We start from the raw sequence: 23,486 nt of genomic DNA on the forward strand, positions 1-23,486 counted from the left end.
AACTCAGAGTGCAGGAAAACGTTAGCAGACCCAAACTGAGCATGGCTCTGTCGTCCTTTCAGCCTAGCTGGTAGAGAAAGTGAAAGATCAGCAGCAAGCAGTAAACATCCTCAGCTGAAAACGGCCATTGTCTGAGCAATGTAGTGTTACACTGAGCGTGCAACAGGAAGCCAGACCAGATGGTCAGAAATCCGCCAAATGTCTGTAAAATGAGTCAAAATGAAATCTAAAGGAATATTACAAATGATCATCTTCTGACATGCCCCTTTGTTTGATTTGTTTACTTCACGTTCATGCACAGCGTGGCCACAGGCCAACAAAAGTTTAACGTCAGTGGGAGACTAAACAATGAGAACGTCAGGAGTCAGAACAACAACAACACAATCATCCAGTGATTTTCCATCCCACTCAAAGTGGGCCTTTTAGGCAGTTAATGTGCAAGTAAACATGACTGGTCTGGATAAAGTATGCGAGACTGGTCTGTGTTACCTTATTTGACAGAAATAGTTTAGATTTCATGTTTTTCTAAGCATCTGATAAAAACATCTGTTACATTTAAGTAAATAATAACCCTACAACTGCTTTGCTGGGCACTGAAAATTCCTCTGTGGAAGAAAACCATGTCATCTGTTGGCCAGAGCCTGTCTCTGTGAAGCAGAGTCCCAGTCAGGCACGCTGAGGTCACCCTCGCAGCATGCTTGGGTTTACCCGGCCTGCCTAGTAGCGTTTCCTCGTCACCTGAAACGCCTCGCTGCTGAGCGGTGATCAGTTGACAGCTCGGGTCCAAACAAACAAAAGTCAGCACGTTCCTCTTTGCAACACAGAGACGCAACACAGAGACGCACCCCCTCTGCACCTCCTGCCACATAAAGCAACATTAGCCCAGCATCCATCCAGGAGCTTGGTGTGCAGAGGTCTTCTTTCCCACCACAGCAGGGCCCGATTGCACATGCCTGTAAGATTGATCGATCCACGCACACTAAAGACAATGAGTCTTTCAGCTTATTTAACAGAATGTCCTTCAGCTGCAAGCCAAACCATGATTGTGTAACAGTGGAAGGGGGAACGGCATTATCCTTGGTGGGGTGACCAAAACCTCAAACGTTTCTTTACGCAGGGAAAACCTTGCAGAGTCATCTGGCACCTGAATAGAACAAAGTGTCAATAACACCGCATCACACCTATAAATAGCCTTAATGGATCCATGTGCCAACAACAGAAGTTTAAACCAAAAAAGAGATTCAAAAGTCCACCAAAATACAACGTCAGACACAGAATATTTTCCTTGAACTCATTAATTAAACGCTATAATTAACTTAGAAGGCCAATTGCTTTTCTGCTGTCTGACCTCATGTGAAACAACAGTTGCAAGCAGGTGTAACTGTGTCCTTAAAAGCATGTTGCATGGGGGCTTATTGACAGTGTGCATGTAGGCTCAGCGGAGTGTGATTGTCCGTGGTATATGTCTACTCCAAGGTAAGCCCTAATGTGGCATTAATGAGAGGGAAGTGCTGTGAATAATGAATGAACTGAATAATATGAGACAGGCTCTGGAGTCACGTGACTCACCTTGAAGTGCCACAGTCAGGTGACCACCACGAAGCAAGCAGGCTACCTCTGAAGCCTTCCTCAAACAGGACCTGGAGGCAGAGGCAGGTTCGTGACATGCACCAGAATCGGCACATAAGAAATACAGTTACAATACCTAACAAACACAATTTGCATATTGTATATTAGTGTTAGCTATAAAGTTATAAACATAAAATTCAATTTTTAAATGCTGTTAAATGAGGCTTGCAAACTTTCATGGCTTCGATTTGTCTGCAAAATGTTCGTTTTTACAGGACCCTGAACGCAGTTTTTGAATTCTTTAGCCAGCAAACTGTCAAAAAGGCTTCGTTTTGTTAGACTTGTGTCTTCTGTTAGGGATGATATGCACTGCCAGTCTGGCCAATCAGAGCCGTTACCTTGTGTAGTCTAGCCAGTGGGTGCTTTCCAGGGTAGATAACCATTTGTCATCAGGCACCGACATAGATGTGGAGATATCTACAAGTCAAAACAGAAAAAGAGCACCAGATCATATTCAGGCAGCATCATAAATACAAATGCATGAAAGAAGAAATCAATTTCTGCAGTTTGGAGACTGAAGCTTTAAATACCTTTAAAATATTATGTATTCTCATCAATGTCTCACGAATGGTAAATGGCCTGTATTTATATAGCGCTTTACTAGTCCCTAAGGACCCCAAAGCGCTTTACATATCCAGTCATCCACCCATTCACACACTGATGATGGCAGCTACATTGTAGCCACAGCCACCCTGGGGCGCACTGACAGAGGCGAGGCTGCCGGACACTGGCGCCACCGGGCCCTCTGACCACCACCAGTAGGCAACGGGTGAAGTGTCTTGCCCAAGGACACAATGACCGAGACTGTCCAAGCCGGGGCTTGAACCAGCAACCTTCCGATTACAAGGCAAACTCCCAACTCTTGAGCCACGATCGAATGTCTCATTTGTTGAAAATCAGTAAATGTGGCACCTACTGGGTGTTTTAATACTGCTGTGTGGTTATTACTGCCAAAGCCACGATCAACGTATTAGACAGAATAACAATTTTCTCCCTAAAAGTGTAAAACGCACATAAATGCAAATGAACGGCCGGCTAAGACGATCCTCAGTTCAGACTAATTTTCTAATCTAGTTGTGGTGAAGATGTACCAGAGTTTTCATTTCTACAGAATAATCCTCTGGACTGTGAAACACTCGCACACAACGAGACAAAACACTGAGGTGACAAACGTGTGTAGTACTGTGACCTTTACACACTGTTCCTGTGTGTGTGTGTGTGTGTGTGTGTGTGTGTGTGTGTGTGTGTGTGTGTGTGTTTGTGAGTGTGTGTGAGTCAGACAGAGAGACAGTTAGAAAGATGGCTCAGCATTTCCAGTAGTTTGAGACCACTGTGGCCTCTGGCCTCTCTGCTCTTAAGTGGAATGTGCTGCCTGTGCTCATATGACAAAAGCACCAGTAAGAGCCGTCTCACAAAGAGTGTTGTGATCTGAGCAGGAATGCCCCGAACAACTATTTAAAACAGGAGAGAATGATCTGGAAACACATGACTTTAACTAAACTAAAGCAGATCACGTCAGGGTGTGATTTAAATCAAAAGACTGTTCAGGAAGTAGGAGAAATGCAGAAGCTTAACACAGAAATTCCATAGACTGCTTAGAAAAGATAGATGAAGCATTTTCTGCTCTGAATCAGAAGTGACAAACAAGAACTCACCGAGACATGACTTGTTAAATTCAAGGTGAATAAAGCTTCATCTCCAATCTGCTTCAAAATGGGGCCATAATTTATGAAATGATAATCACGTATCAAATAAGTCTTTAACCTCCTAGGACCTGGCGTCCACATATGTGGACATCACATTTTGGGTTATTTGGACCAGCGGTCCCCAACCCCCGGGCCTCGGACCGGTACCGGTCCGTGAGTCGTTTGGTACCGGGCTGTGAGAGTTGAGGCTCAGGTGTGAAATGTCTGGTTTTCAGGGTTTTTATCGGTTTTCAGCGTTATTTTGTTATAGTTTTTATCATTAACTCGGTTTTCCTGGGTCTTTTCACGTGTGTTATGAATAAATCTTCTTTTTTTCGGTACCGGTACTAGTTTTATTTTGTTGTATTTATCCGCGACACCTTAAAGGCCGGTCCATGAAAATATTGTCGGGCATAAACCGGTCCGTGGCACAAAAAAGGTTGGGGACCGCTGATTTAGACCAAAAGTCTTAGGAGGTTAAAGCAGCAACTGAGAACTCTTTAGAAAATTAGTTACTGAAGTCACAAAAGAAGTGACTCCCAGACTTCTATACAATCCATCCTCTTCTGCTTATCCTTTTCAGGGTTGCTGGCGGGTACATCCTGGACAGGTCATCAGTGTGTGGCAGGGCTAACACATATGCACAAACAACCATTCTCACTTACATTCCTATCCTCACTAACTGCATGTCTTTAGACTGTGGGAGGAAGCCAGAGTACCCAGAAAGAACCCACACAAACAAGGGGGGAACAAGCACGCCAGATGGAGGAATTGAACTCAGGACCTTCTTGCTGTGAGGCAACAGTGCTAACCACTGTTCCACTGTGCTAAATATTGTCCCTTTTTTGACCCTTCAGACCACACACCTGTCCTGACAGAGGTTTATATGAGCAGCGGATTATCAATAACGGCAGTTGTGATGCCTCCTTTCTCCTCTCTGTGCTGTGTGTAAACACACATTCAGGTGTGGACGTGTGCGTTTCTGTCCTTACCTCCCAGACAAAGGGCGCGCAGGCGGCTGTGTGCCAGCTGGATGTCGGCAGGCGAGGGCAGCTCCTCGCCCAGCTCCACCACCACACACAAAGAGGACTGGCAACCAAACAGGATCATCTCCAGGTTTCTACACAAGAGCACATCCAGCTGTTAACGAATGGCAACGAGCCTGCCGTACTTTGTGAAACATTTGTCACTGGCAGTGTAACATTTGTAAGCAAGCTGATATCGCTTTACATCATTGATGAGATTCACTTTTTCCCAAAAAAAAAAAAAAAACTGAATGAATCATTTCTGAGCAATAAAGTAACCAAAAATATAGCAAAACGATACTAATTCAAACTCTTTTATGCAAATCTATATGCAGATATTTTTTCAGAAAGTGCGAAAAATCTTGCAGTTACTTCATGGTTTCAGCTATCCCCTCTTTCAGCAGCAGGCCGCTGGGACAAAAGGCTTCTACATACTGGAACATACAGAGCTCACAGGTCAGAGACTGAGGACTCAAGGGGCTTTAAAAATAGTTATTAAAATCTTAAAATCTCATAAGTTCTCTTAGGCCTACGGGAGAGCAGTTAGCTCAGATATTTGTCTGACACAGTGATGGGGGTGTCCACACTGGTACGTTGTACTAAAGCTGTTGAGCATTTAATAAGGTGTCCATGGCGCTTCATTCATGCATAAAAACAAATGTCTATCAGCTGAATAATCAAGGAGGCAGAAAACTGAAATAATACACGCAAAATAATGAAACTGACCAGTGATGCATGCCAATTCATTCCCCGAATCCTACATGACACCGTGTAATTTTCTGTGCCGTGGAATTCAAACCCACAACATAACATATGGATATAAATCTATGAAATGGCCCTTTGGGAAGCAAAGGTGCAAAGCAGACTATTATTTCCCCAGAAAGAAGGAACTGGTTCAAATGTCGTTTCAGCTTGGAGGGAAAAGTTGTACTGATTTTGCCAAAAGCTTCGCAGTTAATACTGAAAAATGACAGTTGGTGTAAAATGATTCTGCAACATATTCTGACCTCACACGTTAAACTGCAGCCTCGTGCTTCTTTCACGATTTGCAATATTCACCTCAAAGTGTTCTGTTTCTCTCATTCGTTCTTTGTGTTCATCGATAGATTTTCTCGGGTGATAGAAATAAATGCACACAGGTGAGTTAAAGCAGAAGAAGGTTTTAAAATTATGAATCTGAGCATCTTCAAATGTAAATGTATCTAACAAGCCATGTGCAGACACTTTCATAAGTCTGTGAACCAAGTCTTCTTAGTCTGCATCTTCATTCTGGACTAAAGCTTAGGATCTGGAGTCCAGCAGACGACCTGTTATTACTTTACTGTAACCTGTACTTTGCTGTGTGAAAGTTGCACCCTACAGCTCAGACTCAAGTGCGGGTGGTCAAATGTTGATGCACTAGAATCCATTTGCAAAGCATTGAACACACACACACCTGATGTCATCTTTCTCATGGTAGATGTTATTCTGGAAGCTGGCCATTCGCAGTAGATCACTGCCTCTGGGATGTCGCCAACACCAGCGCTGTGACACAAAACAGTTTCACCCTCTTTAATAACACGCTCTTACTGCAGCATTCATCTTATAATTAGTCTCGCTGGAATGATAATAAGCAGCGAATACAGACACATGATTGCAGCTCAGAGATCATTCTGACATAATATATTAAAGACACTTGGGAAACAGGCACCAAGTCTGAGGAACTTCTGTTTTTTTCATTTGAGTTGCAAGAAAAGTTTTAAATGTTTCTCAAGGCAGGAAGATATCTGTGAAAATAGTGCTTCTGGGTGCTTTCTTGAGTTCTTGGACACAACTGTGGAATATTGTAACAGCATCCCCACAGCCCAGCTCTGCATGTGTTTGCAAAAAATCCAGCTGAATATTTTCTGAAGCATATACTTCCAAACACTTCCTAGAAATTGGTGAATCACAAATGGCAAAGTGTTAATTTAAAACAAAACATGACTCCAGAACACTCACAGGGATGCGTCCTTCATTGAAGTGGGCGAAGCTTTTCTTCAGCTCGGTGTCTAAAACCTTCTGTGGGACCACGATGAAGCGAGGCAGGCTGACAGGAAGCAGAAAAAAAGTGCTCAGTTTTATTGACGAGATATAAATAGCAAATTTACAACAGCAGTGGAAGATGTATGAGTCACTGCATATAAAAAAAAATGTAAAAAACTTAGAGCACCATCTTTTAAGGCGTTAGTGCCGTGGAATCTTTCTCTTATCGAGGACGAGCAACATTCCTGAAATGTGCTGCTTTGCATACTAAAGAGGGGATTGGTGTTAAATCTGATATAACACTGACAGACATTCTATGTGTTTTATTACATTGCATACCTGGTTAGTGTTATGTGTGGTTACACTTGTGAATTTACCTGGTTGACATTTCAAAGCGGTCATTGACTGAGCTGACCCTCCAGCTAGTGGCTCCACAGCGTTCCAGCTCCTGCTCCCAGTCCGAGGCAGATTCAAACCAGTTCATGTGGGCGTCTCGGCGACGGTTGCTTAGAAACTGCTTCATTTCTGTAGGCGGGAAGTGATTGAAACACTCGTTTTGATGCTCGCGGCACTTTAAAGGTGCAAGATCAGGTGCAGTGTGATAATACTGTGACTGCTTTGAATCGTATTTTATACAAACACAACACTATTCATTTTAAAGGCAGGATTTAAACCTAATCTTAATGGGAGTCCAGCAGTGAAGCTAATTATAATTTTACTGTTTAGCTTCTCTGGTATAAGTTTTTGCCTTTTTTATCGTGATATAAAGACCGGGCAGAAACAGAATTTTAAAAAGCACTGGCTGCTCAGCAAGCAGGCACGGCTTCTTAAGAAATCTATTCTGAGCTTTTGCATCCTTTTCCAACAAAACTCTTTTTGGAGGACAGGAGAAACTATTTCTCTGGGTCAGCCGTGGGAAAAAACTTGGGATGCCTGGGACACATTTCTCTGTACGAAGCTGAATAATATCATAAAGCTTGGTGGAGACACGGCGCATGGGCAAAGAGAGCGACCGTTTCATGTTGGTGTCAAACAGAGCGTGGACGCTGGCAGAGGTGAAGCTCTTCTTGTATTATTCAAAACACAAAGAACTGACCACACACTGGACACACTTGACCCATAGGGCGGAGGTGAACTGTAGGTCATCTAATGACTTGTTTCAGAGGGGGGCTTGCATTATTTATCCAAGAACTGGCATTCATCCTCAGCCTGGCCAGCCTAGCGTAGCTTGAATGTAGCACACTAAGCATACTATACTGCAGAGACAGGCTCAAATGTCCCTATATGGAGGGCGGGTGTTTAGAGCAGGCCTTTATTAACGACATGTGAATTGTGGCTCGTTTGCATTTGAAGCTGAGAAGCTTAATTAAGAAAAAAAAAGGGGAAAGAACATAAAACAAGGTTTAATCTTTCCCACAGCCACACTTTAAATCATTGTTAACATAAACTTCTGCTGAATCCGATGAAAGATTGCCTCACATATGTTTTCAGAGAGAGTATTTTTACTGTGGCATCACAGAGGGGAGTGTTTTTAATCTCGCCAGCCACAGAGGATGTGAGTGTTATGTGTCATTATGGTCTGAACAGAAACCATTAAGGTTCTGGGTTCATTTTCGTCCCACTTTTAGGATCTGCAACATCACATTCGGATGATGGAAATCGACAGGAGCAAAAAATTAAAAAAAAAATGATAATGAGCTGAAGTCACAGGAGGGAAATGATAAAGTGTGATCACAGCTTAAGTACATTCTGTTTCGGGAGCTGGAATGGGTGAGAACCACACTTAGTCATGTGCTGTGCTTTAAATCTGTACAAGTGTGTCCTAACACATTCCTGCAGGGTTTCTGATTCACGACAGCATGTGATTCTCACTTTAACTGAGCTGTTGTTCCTATGAATATTCATTAGAGCTAAAATATGCACAGAATGATAGACAGATTGTAATAAATACTTTAGATCATTGACTCGCAGTCATTTTAATATCATTACCATCCCAGCAGGCACACATGAGGCAGCAGTGCCCCAAGAAGCATTTCTGTGGCTGCATCCATACGGACGAAAACAAAACAAGGTAAGCTCAAAAGCACGAGTGTTATTAAACGGCTCCTGGGAGAGCCAACGGTTAACAGAATGACAGACAGGCTGCAATGGTGGAGATAAGATACCGTCTCTGTGCCAGGAAAGGAGTGGCCAGCTGTATACTTTAATCTACTCACCTACACTGCCGAGGGCGGCGTTCTGGAAAGATAACACAGACCCTGGTTTGGGAGGCTGGTAGGTCTTAGCGATGCTGTAGGTCATCTGAGGAGGGAAACCACAGTGAGTGCATCAACATGACAAAGGTCGTCAGCTTTCACCACAGTGTCTGATCACTGGGCTGTGGCATAGATCAGCTTCTCTAGGGATACATGCTTAGGCTAAGGAGACACCTCTTGGACTTGTGACTCAGGAGTGAGGCGGTCAAAAAGGAAGCAGACGACTCGCATGTCCCTGCAGTAAAGCACCAGCTCCTCCGGAGTGAACTTCAGCGAGGAGTTTGGTGTCACCAGCTTGGTCCTGTTTGGGCCCACTGAAACACAAGAGCAAAGTTACATTTTAGATTCATAGACGACTCCAGAGCCCAGCGGAGTCCTGGAGTACAGAGTTTTAAATCAGCCTGCAAACTGAAATAAAACTTTAAATATTATTTGAGAAGCAAGGTATGTGAAAAGATGTCTCACTTTATTAAAACAGTGGTAGTGATGGTAGTCCATCAGACTGCACCAGTATGAGAGCACCAGAATCGCCAGGCAACTCAACTTTCAAAATAAGAGTGGATTATCCACTGATGATAAATCAAAAATATAAAACGTGTCCAATACTCTACATATAATCCCTGTGAGCCCTTATACAGTTATGTCAGGTACATAGCTGTGTGGCTGTGAGCACAACAGTCCTCCCCACCTTCTATTCCAGGCTAGGCTTTGTGAGGGGCAGCCAATCAGCTGACTTAAACAGAGGGGGCTCTGTTTGAAGGGAGAGGAACAAATGCTGCTTGTTTGAGACAGAGCATGAACTGAGGGGCTGCAGCAAGGCTCAGTGAATGATAAATAAGGATTATTGTGAGTTGCGATACACGCAAAGACTTTGTGTACCAGGATGAAAGCATGAACCTGGAAATGAGCATCATCAGTCCCCTTTTGAATCAAAGACAATTTTTTTGTGAACTTCCTGACAGCGATACTGATACAAAGAAATATCTCAGTTAACAATCTGCACATTATCAGACTGTTCTTTGAACTTATTTTTAGTAACCTTTGCGTCATCGTGTTCACAGTAAGTGACATGATAGACAATTTATCTATCCGGTGACTGGAAGTCGTACAAAGGCAATAATTTACCAAGTAAACATCAATCAATAGCATGAATGGAAATGCTTTTGGAAGCCATGAGTAAAAAGGAAGTTTTACTCACCAACAACAACTTTCTCTATAGATGCCAAAGCCACATCGTGGTCTCCTAGTAGCACTGGGTCTGCATTGTCCTGCGTCATAAATATCATTCAAAGAAATAAAGTTCCCATGATGTCAGATGCACTTTATACATTTTCAAGGGTCATTCTTTTAAAACAGAAGATAGAAACACACTGTTAACACAAACATCTGTATGTTTTAGTGTTTATTCAGTGCAGCGTAGGGACTCACGTCAGGTTTGGGACTGTCCTGGGGCACAAAGGCCACTCTGAAGTGAGTACAGAAGAGGGTCCCAGACAGCCAGCCTCTTCCTTCCCTGGCAGTCAACTTCTTCCTCACCATAACAGCTCTCTGAAGTACACACTCGCCTAAAGAGGACATGTGGCACAAGTGTTATAAGAATTCATCGACGATACACATCAGGCAGAAGTTTCAATATTGCACATGTCTAACCATGACTGTGTCCTCTCCTGCACATAACAGGAAGTATACAAAAGATAAACAAGAAGTATGAAAGAGAGTGGGCTGCAGGGAGTGGGTGTAACAACATCCTTAAACCACAAGTTACGTCCTTGAATTGTTGCAAGTCCTTGACTGGATGGACAGAGAAGAGCAACGAATGCAGTGACGCTGTACTGAACCCTGCAAAGCCTGAACCATGAAATAGCCACTTTTTTTTTTAAACCAAAGTGTTTATTGAACATTCTGACAAATCAAAAAAAGAAAAGAAATGAAATATGAATTTGCATATATGAGTTTTAAGTTGTATCGCTTTTGGTACATCTGAGATTTTGGTTCAATTTATTAGTTAAAAAAAAAAAGTGGGAAAAAATGAGGCAGATTTTTTTTTCCAAGCACATAAACAATCATTTTAACCACAGGTATGGCCCGGCATTACCAAAGCAATTTTCTTTAAAAATCTATTTCTGCTCAAATAACACAAAACAATTGTCCAGAGGTCATCTGCAAAGGTTATTTGCAGATGACCTGCAAGAGAAAGCGCTTGGGAGCACAGGAAGTGATGGTGTTTGAATATCATCGACAGGTCAAGCAAATCCAAGTAAACAGTACTATTATTACCACAATATACAACTGCAAGTGTGTGCTGTGGATACCTTTATTCCCTTTAAAGAAGACAAATTACACACACTCACAATTTAACATTTTAATTGTGTGTGATAACGTAGATACCTGTGTGTGTCTGTGTGTACTCAGCTCAAACTGTTTTCCAACATGGCCGCGGTACAGTAAGTTACTGTCAAGTTGCTGTTTTGAACAGGTTGCCTCCAACATTTGTTACTGTGTGCAGTACGATGAGCTGCTATATTTATCTGATGCTGTGAAATGCAATTATAGAGGCTGTTAATGTGATTTTGGGGCATTTAGGTTTTGTATGAAAATCTGAAAGAAACACGACCTGCTTCAAAGGGTAGTGCATCCAAACAGAAGCAGCAAGATTTTTTGCTAGACTGCAAATGTCTAAGATAATGTGATGACCACAAGTTTTAGAAAAGAAAAGAAAAGACCTGCAAAGCCTACAAAACTGCCTTCACCTGACAGTACGATCAAAAGAAGACACCACAGGGGCTTTTTTTATTTTTATTTAAACAGATATGAATATAGGTGCATCCTGAAATAGCAGTGTGTCAAAAATGTTTAAAACTCAGATCTACAATTTGAGGGAATCTTTAGTGGCAGCCTAAATCTCTGTATGTGTAGACTAACTGTTGGCTTCCATGCACACACACACACACACACACACACACACACACACGGAAAGTCTGGAACTTTCACTCGATTATCTGAAAATAACAGTAGAGTCAGAGCTCTGAGTCACTACAATATTTCACAAACACTTGAATTCTTTCACAACAACAATGAGATTCATTTCAAAATGGTTTTCCATCCATTTTCTTCTTTGCTTTGTGAAACTTTCAAGAACAAGATGATGAACAATAGAGCTGAAACAAGTGTGTGCAGCGATTTTCTCAGCCCAAAAGAAAAAGCGAATACAAAGATGGGGCGGTGCATGTTTTGGCTGTTGGCTATGGTCACATGATTGAACTTCACTGGTTGCTTGAACTAAGCCAAAGTACTTAAACATGTTTGACTTGACTTCAGAACTCTGATCGTTGTAGCCATTTTGTCCTTTACACGATCAGGACGAGAAGCTTGAACTACATCAGAAAACCTTCTGCATTTTTACTGCATCACTGGACAAGTCGTTCAGTGCAACACAGACAAAAAGTCTGCAGGAATCATCCCAGGAAAGAACGTTTTTCCAGCTTTGATAACACATAACATCCTAAACAGCGTACTTATGTGTGCTAGTAATCCTGTTAAGAATGTCTCTGGGTAAATGGAAAGAAAGAAAAGAAGCGTCTGAAATTCCAGGACAAAGTTCCAAAAACAAAACTTTTCACCCACAAAAGTCTTTCACACACAAACACAGATGTGCAGAAACACTAAGAGAACACAAAAGAAGAACAAAGGAAAACCATTACACACACACACACACACACACACACACACACAGAGCAGTGAGGTAACAGTCTACCACAGGAACACAAAGCCTCTGCCAGTTAGACTGTGGGTTTCCATAGCAACAGGGTCTGGGCTTGGGTAGACGTGGAGAAAATGGCCTTTTTGTCCATGACAAAGCAAATGTTTTCATTTCATTCAAAAGACAATTTAAAAAAAAAAAAAAAGATGGGGGAAGACCAAACTGAAAAAAGAAAAACGTGCTGAGGAAACACTGAATTCCTTCTCAGGATAATGAAAGAACTGCAATAACACGGCCCTGATATGAAAAATGACAGCGGAGATGTTGGCTGTGTTTAATGAATGTTTTGGAGCATACCAAAGCACAAACAGGAAATGGACATTTCTTTTCCCTTGCACATAAAACCCTCATTTATGCCGCGAGAGAAAGAAAAAGAAGACAAGCCATAATTTGCTGATTGCGCAAGAGGAGCTTAAATCTTTGAGTATGCCCTGTGATTATGCTTATGCCCTTTAGCCTTTAAAAGCATCCATTAAAAACCCTCTAGGCTGGGCTTATCAATTAAACCCAACCACACATGACCCAGCTACAGAGATTTAGGATTCTTTGGGCAGTGAACACGAGTCTTTAAAAGAGACAATCTGGGGTTTTGCATGCCTCTTTTTAATATCACTCCGGGGAGCAGCAGAGCCGAAAACATTCGTGTAGCTGGCAGATTTGAGACGCCTGCAGAGAAAGGAGAAGAATTTGCATTCTCTATTGAGATTTAAAAAGTTTGTGTAAGCAGGTGATTCATCCCAGCATGAGTCAGCTAGACAAGGGAAGGTGTTTATGAGACAGTTTAATCCAGTAGTCTTTTATGCTCTTCCTGAATAGCTCCAGGTACAGTTTTACAACTGCTGTAACAACTTGTAGCAACTTTTACGTTTTTTAGAAGTACAAAATTCATCAATTTACATTAAAAATTACAAATCATTATTATCGGTATTGGATACTTAGGGGATTTTGTGTGGTTTGCTGAAAACTTTCATTCAGTCTGTAACAGTTTATACAAGCCAAGGAAAGAGTCGATGTAAGTAACAAATGTCGTAAAAGAACAGTTAAACCTGGGTTCAGACCTTCGACTTAACCAGCTTGAAGTCTAATCACATAAAACTGAAGACATAAAAACATAATTCAACAAGCTGGCAGCGACAATTAATGAGTATCCTGTTAGTGCAATGGACAGTTGTCAAGTTGTCTGTGAGTGAGTGATGCATAACTACTGAAAGGAAAGGCAAAAAATACTTGCAAAACTAGTGCGGTGTCATGGTGGTCATGCATCCATGCATCCATGCATCCATCAATCCTCCCAGAACTGAAAATTATGCTACAGTAGTGCCGTAAAGTAAGTACCACAGACTCAACTGTTAAAATGTCCAACTTTAGCATTAAAAGTCAGGTTTACAGCAGGTTAAAAAAGAAAAACTGTTTTCACTTCTATGGATAGTTTCTCCCTAACACACAGAAAGCTGTAGCTCATTACTGTCTGTTAGGTCTCATCTCCACTAATTAGAGTCCCCCAACTCGACCTCTGCATTTTCCATGATAGTAGTGCCTATGAAAGCAGGATATTTTTTTAAATGGAAAAGTTTGGTTAGTGTAGGTATTGATGAAATTATAGTATTGTATTAGTCTCTTAGCACTAATCTGTTGTATTCACCCAGTTTACTGAGTGAGGCCTGAGCTGGATCCTTTCAGTGCTAAGACTTAAAAATCCATCCTGGGCTCCTCGTGATGTCTCCAAGACTGAGAGCAAAAACTAGAAAACTAGGAGGGGAAACTAATTTCATATGCTTCTACCTGCAACCCGATTCCTTCGATAGCAATATCTCATTATTGTTGCTGACGGTGGAACAAAAGCTTCGCATTCTGGCTCAAGTCGATCTTCAAAATGAAGGTTCAGCACAAACATGCCAGTCCAGCTCACTTTTCACCTTGGCATCCCAAATGAATGAATGAGATCCTCGGATACATAAAACTCCTCCGCCTGAGGCAGCATCTTTTGCCACTCCGCTCCACCCTTTTTTCTTTTTTTTTTCCTCCATCAACTGGTTTCGTAAAATTGAAATTCCCAGAAAGAAAGTCAGACAGAGATGGAAACAGACTATAAAGAGTTGAAACTCTGCCAGGTGTCAGGCCAGCTGTGCGTCATGTAACAGACAAATATCATTAAAACACATTCCAGGTGAATTAGTCTTTGAAAACATTACAGGAGGAAGAGCTCACCAAAACAAAATGTTGGGTTGGAGTTTGGACGCTCAAGGCCAGTACATATTCAATAACTCAGACTATTCTCAGAGCAGAAAAACATTCAGTCCAAACAGGAAACAGTTTTTGACTGTCAGGATTTCTCACATTGTTGACTGAGTACAGGATGTGTTACTTTAGCAGCATACGGGGCTTTCCTTCACGCTAACTTCAGTTTAGATGAGAGAGAACGACGTGGAGGATGAGAAAATACAGCTGAGATGCATGTGAACCATGTGTGTTTTATTTGTTTCCATGCACATTTGTTTCTCATTTTCAGCTAGACGCATGCAGAGTGAAAGGTTTCTGTCCTCTTGAACCAACAGGGAGGATAAGCTCAGGTTTGGAAACAGTGGTATCCGTACTGACAAAGAAAATACTGGACACAGAAGCAATCCTCAGCCTCCCAGTGTCAGAAAACTTCCTGTTCCATGTGATAATGTGATAGTGATCGTGTCTATCAAGGTGAAAAATCCTTTTATTTTTTTAACTGTTTTACTGAGACATCCATCTAAAGCAACGAACACAAAGAAAATTTAATACCTTTCTCAACATCGAGATCGAAACCCAAGTATGCAAATATCGATGCTGAGGTCTCTTGTCCATCAATCAACAAGCTGTAAAGCTGGTTGACAGCCTTTAAATCCCACAGTAACATTAGACTCTGGAAAGAGGGGATTGTGAAGATGCTCTGAAGGGGGTCCTGGCCTCTTGGCTTTGTGTGTGAATGGACAGTATCTCCCCCCTTCCCCAGTCACAGCATTGAAGCGGTACATGATCTACCTATGGCTGCTGAGCTGTCCTGACCCGTTTAGGCCTCCTGCAGGCCGGCTCGGTTTCTGAGGTCCTGTGTCCTGGTGTCACATGAGAACACCATCGATGTCTCATGCTGCCCTTTAACTACTGACAGAACAAGACAATGTCTGCAAATATATTTTGGATTCCACAAACTGCTTTTTCAGCTCATCAATGCGTCTGGCTTGAGAGGACACATATTTAAGACCCTTTTTAATCACAGCTTGAGACGGGCTACAAAGTAACAAAAACATCACTGTGCTGGTGGCATGAGACCCAATGAGACGGTTTTAACATGAGGAGGGTTGACAAATTAGCCATTCTTCTGAAGAGTGTCTGCATGTATGCATTCAAGCAGGGAGAGAGAAAGAGCGAGTCGACGGGTGCAACGTGAGCCCCTTCACTCAGATCGGTAACACTAACTCGTGATTTCTTTGTGTCTGAAAGTCAACTTGTTCTCACAAATTGCCTCAACACTTTCTCTACAGAGGATAAATTCCCCTGCCTGAAATCCAAGTCTGTAGTTTTAGGACAGAAAATTTAGATCTCAACAGAAAAAGAAAAAAAATCATGACAAGGCTCCAAATACACATCTGACTTCTGTCTATTAATATAAGGCAGGTTCTTGTGGACAGCTGTGTTCCTAATCTGGCTGGAATGAAGGTGGAGAAGGAGAAGAAAGACTTCAGAGAACAGTAAGATGCTGTTGGAGAAGGAGATGAAGTTTAAAGCCAGCAGGGGAAAAAATGTGCAGGAGAGACTTTCGACATTTCACAGTGAAATGCTAACGGCTAAGAATAGACTTTGCACTTGTGTGCGCGTGCGTGCGTGCACATGTGTGCCGTCAACCATTTGCAGTGTCCGGTGAGTGTTTGCTGAAAACACACTCACTGCTGGAAAACAAATTATGCTGGCTAGATAAATTAAGGAAGTGTGTGTCTTTAAAAAAAAAAGATAAAACAATGCGTTGTGTTTGTGTGTAAGGTCAGTCAGTGGAAGCGCACAAAGTCACCGGACACCATCAGGAACACCTGGCTAGTGCAGGGTTGGACCCCCTTTTACCTTCACAGCTACTTTAGTTCTCGTGGCACTGATTCAACAACGTTCTGGAAATATTTATCAGAGGTTTTGCTCCATGTTGGCGTGACAGCATCACACAGTTGCTGCAGATTTGCTGGCTGCACATCCGTGATGTGAATCTCATGTTCCATCCCAAAGGTGCTCTGTTGGACTGAGATCCAGTGACTGGGGAGGCCATTTGAGCACAGTGAACTTACTGGCATGTTCAATGAACCATTTTGAGATGGTCCGAGCTTCGTGACATGGCACTTTACCTCCTAGATGCAGCTATTAGGCTGTCTTGTTTAAATTATGCTTAAATGGTAATAACGGGCCCAAAGTGTGCCATGAAAATATCCCAGACACCACCAGCAGCAGCCTGAACCACTGATACCCGGATGGATCCATGCTTTCATCATCTGAATGTCGCAGCACAAATTGAGACTCATCAGATCAGTCCACGTTTTACCATCTTAGTGGTAGCCTCAGTTTCCTGTTCTTAGCTGGCAGGACTGGTCTTCTGCTACTGTAGCCTGTCCGCCGTATTCAGAGATGCTCTTCTCCATACTTTTATAAGAAGTGATTGTTTGAGTTACTGTTACCTTCCTATCAGCTGAAAGCAGTCTTGATATCCACTTTTGACCTCTGGCATCAATAAGTGATTAGAGAACTGCCGCTCACCGACCATTTTCTCTTCTTCTGACTATCCTCTGTAAACAAGATGGTTGTCTGGGAAAATCCCAGTAGTTCAGCAGTTTCTGAAATACTCAGACCTGCCCCTCTGGCACCAGCAACCACACCACGTTTAAAGTCTCTTAAATCACCTATATTCCTCATTCTGACGTTCAGTTTGAACCTCAGCAGGTCCTCATTTTCCACAGTGATGCATGCACACACACAAGACTAAAAGAAGACTTATATAAAACCTTTCACTGCTATCAGACCAGCACAAATGAGTTGTCAAACCACACCTATATTCAACTGCAACCTTTACACTGACCTCATTTACACACCAGTTTCATGGTCACTTCCACCTCATCAGCTGTTCCCAAGGCCCCACTTGGTCACAGTGACACACATATACAGGAAACAATAAAAGAGAAAATAGGGTTGGTGCAGTATTTAATATGTGTTTATACTCAGGATAAATATACTTTTATACTAGCAGTTACACATAGGTTAAAAAGTACTTGATAGGGGTTTAAGTTTATTAGACCTGTGGTTCAGGTCAATGCGCTCTGTAGGGCAATTGCTGCTGTTAGCTTTAGCAGCTTTGTTATCGCGCCTTTGAAAAATAAAAGGAGCAAAATGACAAAAACCGAGAAGAATTGGACAAAACATTCCACACACACTGAACCTGAAAAGGGTCAAATAGGATTCCTGACCTCATAAACTCCCAAACAGCTCACACATGCAAACACATTTCTACTCAGTCTGCTCTGGGATGCTGAGCTGGGAGAAGCTGCTGATACGCAGCGTTAAAGATTAGCCTGCGTCAGATCAAGGAACTGTGGTCTGCTGCCATTCTTGTGGAAACCTCCAGTGCTGACACAAGAATATGAGCAGGCCTTGGCTCAGCGAATAACCCACACTGTATACCGGCAGTCCTGCACTGGTCAGCAGATTATCCCTCGGGAAGAGGCTTGACCCCTGGTAAACCTAGAAGGCTAAATTCTCTCCACAGCAGGAGTTTTACCAGCCGAGGAAGGCACAAGAAAGTGATTTCAGGCTGACACATGTAAGGTTATATCTCCAAAAAACATCTGATATATATATAAAAAAAAGAAGAAGAAGTGTAATATGCAACACTTGTTTTGTGAAAGGATTAAATTCCTGTGTAAGTGCACCATAGATCAGTCCCTGCTGCTGAAACCCATATGACACAAAACTCTCTACACTGCTCAGCATGAGCTGAAACTCACAGGCACCATCACTGCTCCCAAATCACTGACATCACAGCAGCTTTAAGGACGAGGGGCTTTATCTTCATCAGGAACTGATTTACATGTGCGAAACTAACGCACTTCCTGCTTCCGTCTGACCACGTTTCATTCGACAATAAAGCCACCTGACTTTCTGATTTTATCTAATGTATTGTATTATTCTTCATAGAGGTTTACAGATTTCTCTCATGTGTGTTTCAAGCTTTTCCACTGCAGATGTTTTCCTACATCAAAGGCAAAGCACCTGCTGTGGCATTCCTCCATCCGGCGGGGCTACAAGTGTAATATGGAAATTTTAACCCGAAGAGAACAATGAAAGCAGCAGCAGCAGCTTTATGTGGAGATATTTTTACTGACCTTGAAGCTACGGGGAAAATCATTGTGGAGTTTGTGCTGACTAAATTGACAGAGATTTTAATCAGTCCAAAGCAAGACAAGAGCAAATGACGTTGTAATACGAGTATTCAGCAGATTTGAGGTGAAAAACATAAATGAATAAACAGAGGAGAACACGGGGAGGGAAACATGTGGTTCGGATTTAGGCTTAATGTTGCAGCTGTTTCTTTTTTTTTTTTTTCCAAATCATAGAAACAAAACAAGTCCAGGAAAGAGCCTGTATGTAAAAGATGGAAGGCATCACAGTGATGTTTGCATTATGTAGCATCAAACTGACACATTCAATTTTGTGACTCTAAAAATTAGCAAAACTTCAAAAGTGAACTTTATATTTTATCCAAAATAATCTGAAACTAGTGACTGGATCCAAAATTTAAACACAGGGGTCCCCCCGTGTTTTATCCAACTTCCAAACACATTTGCAAAGGAAAACAGAGCATCTGCTTTATAAAACAAAACCAAACAGGGAAAATTAATGCAATGTTTGTTTTTGTAAAAAAGCAAAAATCCTAATTGGAAGTCAAATCAGATTACTTTGCCATCCACAGTAGTGACTATTTCAATGATGTCTTTAGACATAACTACAAAATCAGTTTGTAAAAGCATAATCTTACCTGGTAGGCATCGGAGCCCAAACAGATCTCGACTCCTCGCGTTTACCCCGGTCTGACTCAGCATCCTCTCCTGAAGGCAAAGACAGCAGACATAAACATCATTTAATAGCCAAACAAGCTCTGTACAAACGTAAAAATATACCTGCACGTACGAGGCTCATTTTATATTTAACCCCTTCATTAGTTGAAATGAACCTTTGTCCCATATTTGCTCAGATAACCAACCAGCTCCTCAGCCCACAGAGTTCATCAAATCAGATAAGCAAATAACCCTCCTCACCAACACTTTACAGAGACCCTAAACACCACACTGGCAATGAAAGTTTTCTACTTTTGAAATGAATAATCTATTTCTGACCTCGACCACAAACTGTTTACACGAGAAATCCAAATGCAGACAAAACAACAGCGAGTCGACTCCTGGTGGGAGCATCGCGTCACCTCCGGCCTTGATTACATTTAAACCATGGCTCTGGCCGACGCCCTCATTAAAGTCTGACTCTCAGTCTCAGTGGACTTGTTTTCAAAGACAAAGAAACGAAGCCAACCGCACAAAGTCCCATGATTCTTAATTTCCATGTTGCTTTTCTGTTTGTTCCTGCTTTCTCTGGTCTCACGTACTTGAGCAGGACTGGGAGCAGAATCCAAGCCCACAGAGCCACTGAGGTTTCTATAATCAGGCCGTGAGCTTACTAGCACACATGCTTCCACTTAACTTTGCTACTAACCCCCCTTTGTGAAGGCCATTTACATTTATCGCCTTAAGAGCCCATAATAAGCCGAGGTCTGCAATGTGAGAGGATGGTATGATTATACAGGTGGCAAAGAAAGCTTTAAAATAGTACAGAACAGAGGAAAGGCCCAAATTTACATTGCAGAGCCTCAGATTTCTCTCCAAACACTTCTGGCTGCGTTTGGCGCACAGTGAAACTATTAATCACCGTTTAATGCACCGGCTTTATCGTGAAAAGACTCCGAGTCAGCAAGGAGGCGCGAACAATAACAATGAATCCACTCAGTCGCCTGTGTTATGCTAACAATTTTGCAGCGTGGTGAATTCTGTTTTAGCGGCCTGCTCGTGAAAACCTGACGCTGTAAGCTTTGTGGGCCTTGATGAAAAGAAGAAACTGGGAGCGCTTGACAAAGAGGACCTTTGCTCCCTGTGAAGGTTGTAAAATCACACATCATGGCTCTGACTTTTCTGTCTTTCTGTGAGAGCGTCTGGCTGTCTCTGTAGTAAAAAACCCACAAATTGTGCTGCTTGGTACCGATGCTTTTAAATCCATGCGTATGTAACATGTGTGCACGGCTCCATGTTAGCCTTTGGGGGTGTGGCTACGAGCGCTTACGCGACATATTGTGTTTTTAATCGAGGCAGTAAATCTGTGAACTTACACAGATTTACTGCGTTAACAGAAACATATTGTGGAAAAACTGGTTAGAAGTATTTTTATTACAATGCTGGTGATTTGACTTTGTGGGGATAAACTTTGCTTACTTCACAGAAATCTTTGCCTTTCCCTGTTATTTTTGGCCATTTCACCAACAACAGTTTATTATAAGGCTTCAATTAAATTAAAACCCAGTCCTGGGGCAGACCAGAGCCTCTTTTGGTGAACACTAAGATGTATTGTGTATATACCAGAGTCATCACTGCCTGATTCAAAATCGGCCTTTGGGAGGCCCATTTATCCGTTTTACCCTTTTCCTGTTATTTCTGGTCATTTAATAAAAAATATTAAATTTATACCTCAGCTAATGAAGCCTCACATGGTTTTTCGTTTTCGTGTTATCAGTTCACTACTTTTTAAGGTGAGTAAATGAAACCTGTTGCTTGTCTTATTGCCAGGCTTTTCCTGGCTCAAACTGAGTGCTCGGGGAGTTGCTGTGCGTGTAAGCGCAACTGTTTTCCATATAATCAAGTCAAAGAGTATTTATTATCGGTATTATTTTGATTAACATGCATGTTCCTATTATTTACAAAAAGGTAAATATTTTGATCACAGCTGTGGTGTTTTTCCTCAGGAAACCCGAAACCTTTTGACATTTCTTCAGCAGGAAAAACTCCTGCGTGTGCACGTGTACTGTAGCTGTTAACTCAAAGTTTTGGTGACGTTTTGAAAACAGAACAATAAAATACTACGAGCACTTAATAATGTCAAGTTGGAAAATTTCTTGCTTTGAAATCAAAATCCAGACTCTTAAATCTCTAATAAAACAACAGGAATCAGCTAATTGCAGTTCTCCCTGCAAATATTTTCCAAAAGATCATAAATATGATTATTTTCAGCCATTTTACGAGCTAAACTAAAATGAATAAAACTGTCTGCTACGAGACCTCGCTAGAGAAAAACAAAAGTTAGGACACTAAAGTTTTTTTTACAAGCCTTCGTTTGTGCCAGAGCATTGTTCATTTTTTTTTCCCATCTGGCTTTAAAATGTCTGCACATTCTTTCTGTCTCTCCATCAACACCCACAGAAAACCCACATTCCCCTTTAAATACATCAAAGATATTCATTTATTTCTCAAGTCTACATGTCCTCACCGCGAAAGGCGAGTAAACTCACTTTAATAACACAGCAAAACACAAGGTGAAGCGCCGGCTGTGATACGAGAGGAGAGGAATGAATGATTCCCACTTTTAGAACATGTGAAATGCAGAGAATTTAACCTTCACAAGCAAGTTTTGCACAACCAAGGCAAATCAGGAAGAGATAAGGAAAACTGAGATAATGTCTACTTTAACTTAAACATACTTTGACCACAGTAAGGCCGCCCTTAAATCTCGGACTCACGTGTCACTTAAAAACCACATTTCCAGGGCCGTGTTTCTGCTGACATGTCACTTTTGCTTTCATTGTGTGGCTTTTGAATACCCTACTATATCACTTTCATTGCCCACCCCCACCCGTCTCCCTCTCTGCCCCACTTTTGCCCTCCTCAAACTCCCTCCCTCTTACCCTCGGGGACTGTGGCCAGGGCTTATTGCAGTTTCCATTGCTCATGGCTTCCCTTTGCTACTGCAGCCAGACTTCTGCAGTAAGCGTGCCTTGTTCCTGGGTCGGGAACAAACTTCTTTCCCCAAACACGTGGCCAAAATCACGAGGGAACAAACTTATTTTTTGGTAGACTTACATCTCATCATGTTCCATTTTCATTCCCTATATTTAAACTGCTTACCGCATCTTAAAAATTATTTTAATTTGCATCACTCTGAGGAGTCTCTGCTTCACCAAAAGTCTTGAATGGCGATCTAACCAGTCCAAAAACAATGATGTTGAAGTTAAATATCCTCAGTTGGTGGAGAAGGAATTTTATTTGCAGTCTTTTACCAAAACATACAGTTAAAATTTGGACTCTATTGTTAATATGAACAATCCTGGGTCTATTTTGAAAGCTACCCCCACTGTGTAATGCCTGGCTTATAGCACACGCACATTAGCTTTTAGCCACCATTCTCCCACAGCCTGTTTATTTATATTGTGCTTTTCATTTCCTTACATGAATGAGGGAAGTCACATGGCATTGTGACTCGGAAGGAAAAATCAGGACGTGATGCAGTTTTGCTAAACAGGGACCACTTTGAAGTGTTTTTCTCGGCAGACATAAAACAGAACGTTGGATTTGCTTTAGAGCTAGACCTGTGATATTTTACTGTAGATGATACCACAGAAGCAAAAGATCTGATAGAATCGCACTCAAAAGGAAAAACCTGAAGGGCAACCAACCTCTGTGGAAATGCACCAAGCCTTTACTAAATGCTGACAAACAGCAGAATTTCAGCCAAAGCTCCATTTGATCTTAATAAAAGGAAACACAGAAATTAGAGAAACTGTTTATTAAATATATTAAATTATACATCAATATTTATCAATCTTTAATGAGCTGGGCATTCTAGTGGTTAATATTTAATATTTAATGTGGAAATTGATGCGTCGGCCTATAGTGAACATCCAGTTTAACCCATTTCTGTAGAAAACCTTGAAGCAATCATTCTAAATCTTTTATCATGACTGTCTGCTAACAAGACTTTGTTATATATATAAAAACACTGTCAGTGTAGACATAAAAACACTGATAATAACGATGTG

The 23,486-nt window shown here is 41.7% G+C and overlaps 1 protein-coding gene across 2 annotated transcripts in view; it reads right to left on the reverse strand.

Annotated features, from left to right (window-relative positions):
* The window catches only part of mtmr11 (myotubularin related protein 11), a 38,423-nt gene that overhangs the window by 7,912 nt on the left and 7,025 nt on the right, over positions 1-23,486 (reverse strand). Inside the window, exons 2-12 of one of the 2 annotated variants that reach the window (XM_082551709.1) lie at positions 19,395-19,464; positions 10,027-10,163; positions 9,797-9,866; positions 8,773-8,912; positions 8,560-8,644; positions 6,721-6,868; positions 6,320-6,407; positions 5,775-5,863; positions 4,307-4,434; positions 1,968-2,046; positions 1,570-1,640 (exon numbers count right to left, since the gene is read on the reverse strand). In XM_082551709.1, the coding sequence (XP_082407835.1) occupies positions 1,570-1,640; positions 1,968-2,046; positions 4,307-4,434; positions 5,775-5,863; positions 6,320-6,407; positions 6,721-6,868; positions 8,560-8,644; positions 8,773-8,912; positions 9,797-9,866; positions 10,027-10,163; positions 19,395-19,464 (1,105 nt within the window). Of the gene's footprint in view, positions 1-1,569; positions 1,641-1,967; positions 2,047-4,306; positions 4,435-5,774; positions 5,864-6,319; positions 6,408-6,720; positions 6,869-8,559; positions 8,645-8,772; positions 8,913-9,796; positions 9,867-10,026; positions 10,164-17,441; positions 17,524-19,394; positions 19,465-23,486 lie in introns of those variants that run through there. The other variant, XM_082551710.1, reaches the window with a different exon arrangement.

Source organism: Aulonocara stuartgranti (assembly GCF_965226115.1).
Source record: "Aulonocara stuartgranti genome assembly, chromosome: 11".
Taxonomy (NCBI): Eukaryota; Metazoa; Chordata; class Actinopteri; order Cichliformes; family Cichlidae; genus Aulonocara; species Aulonocara stuartgranti.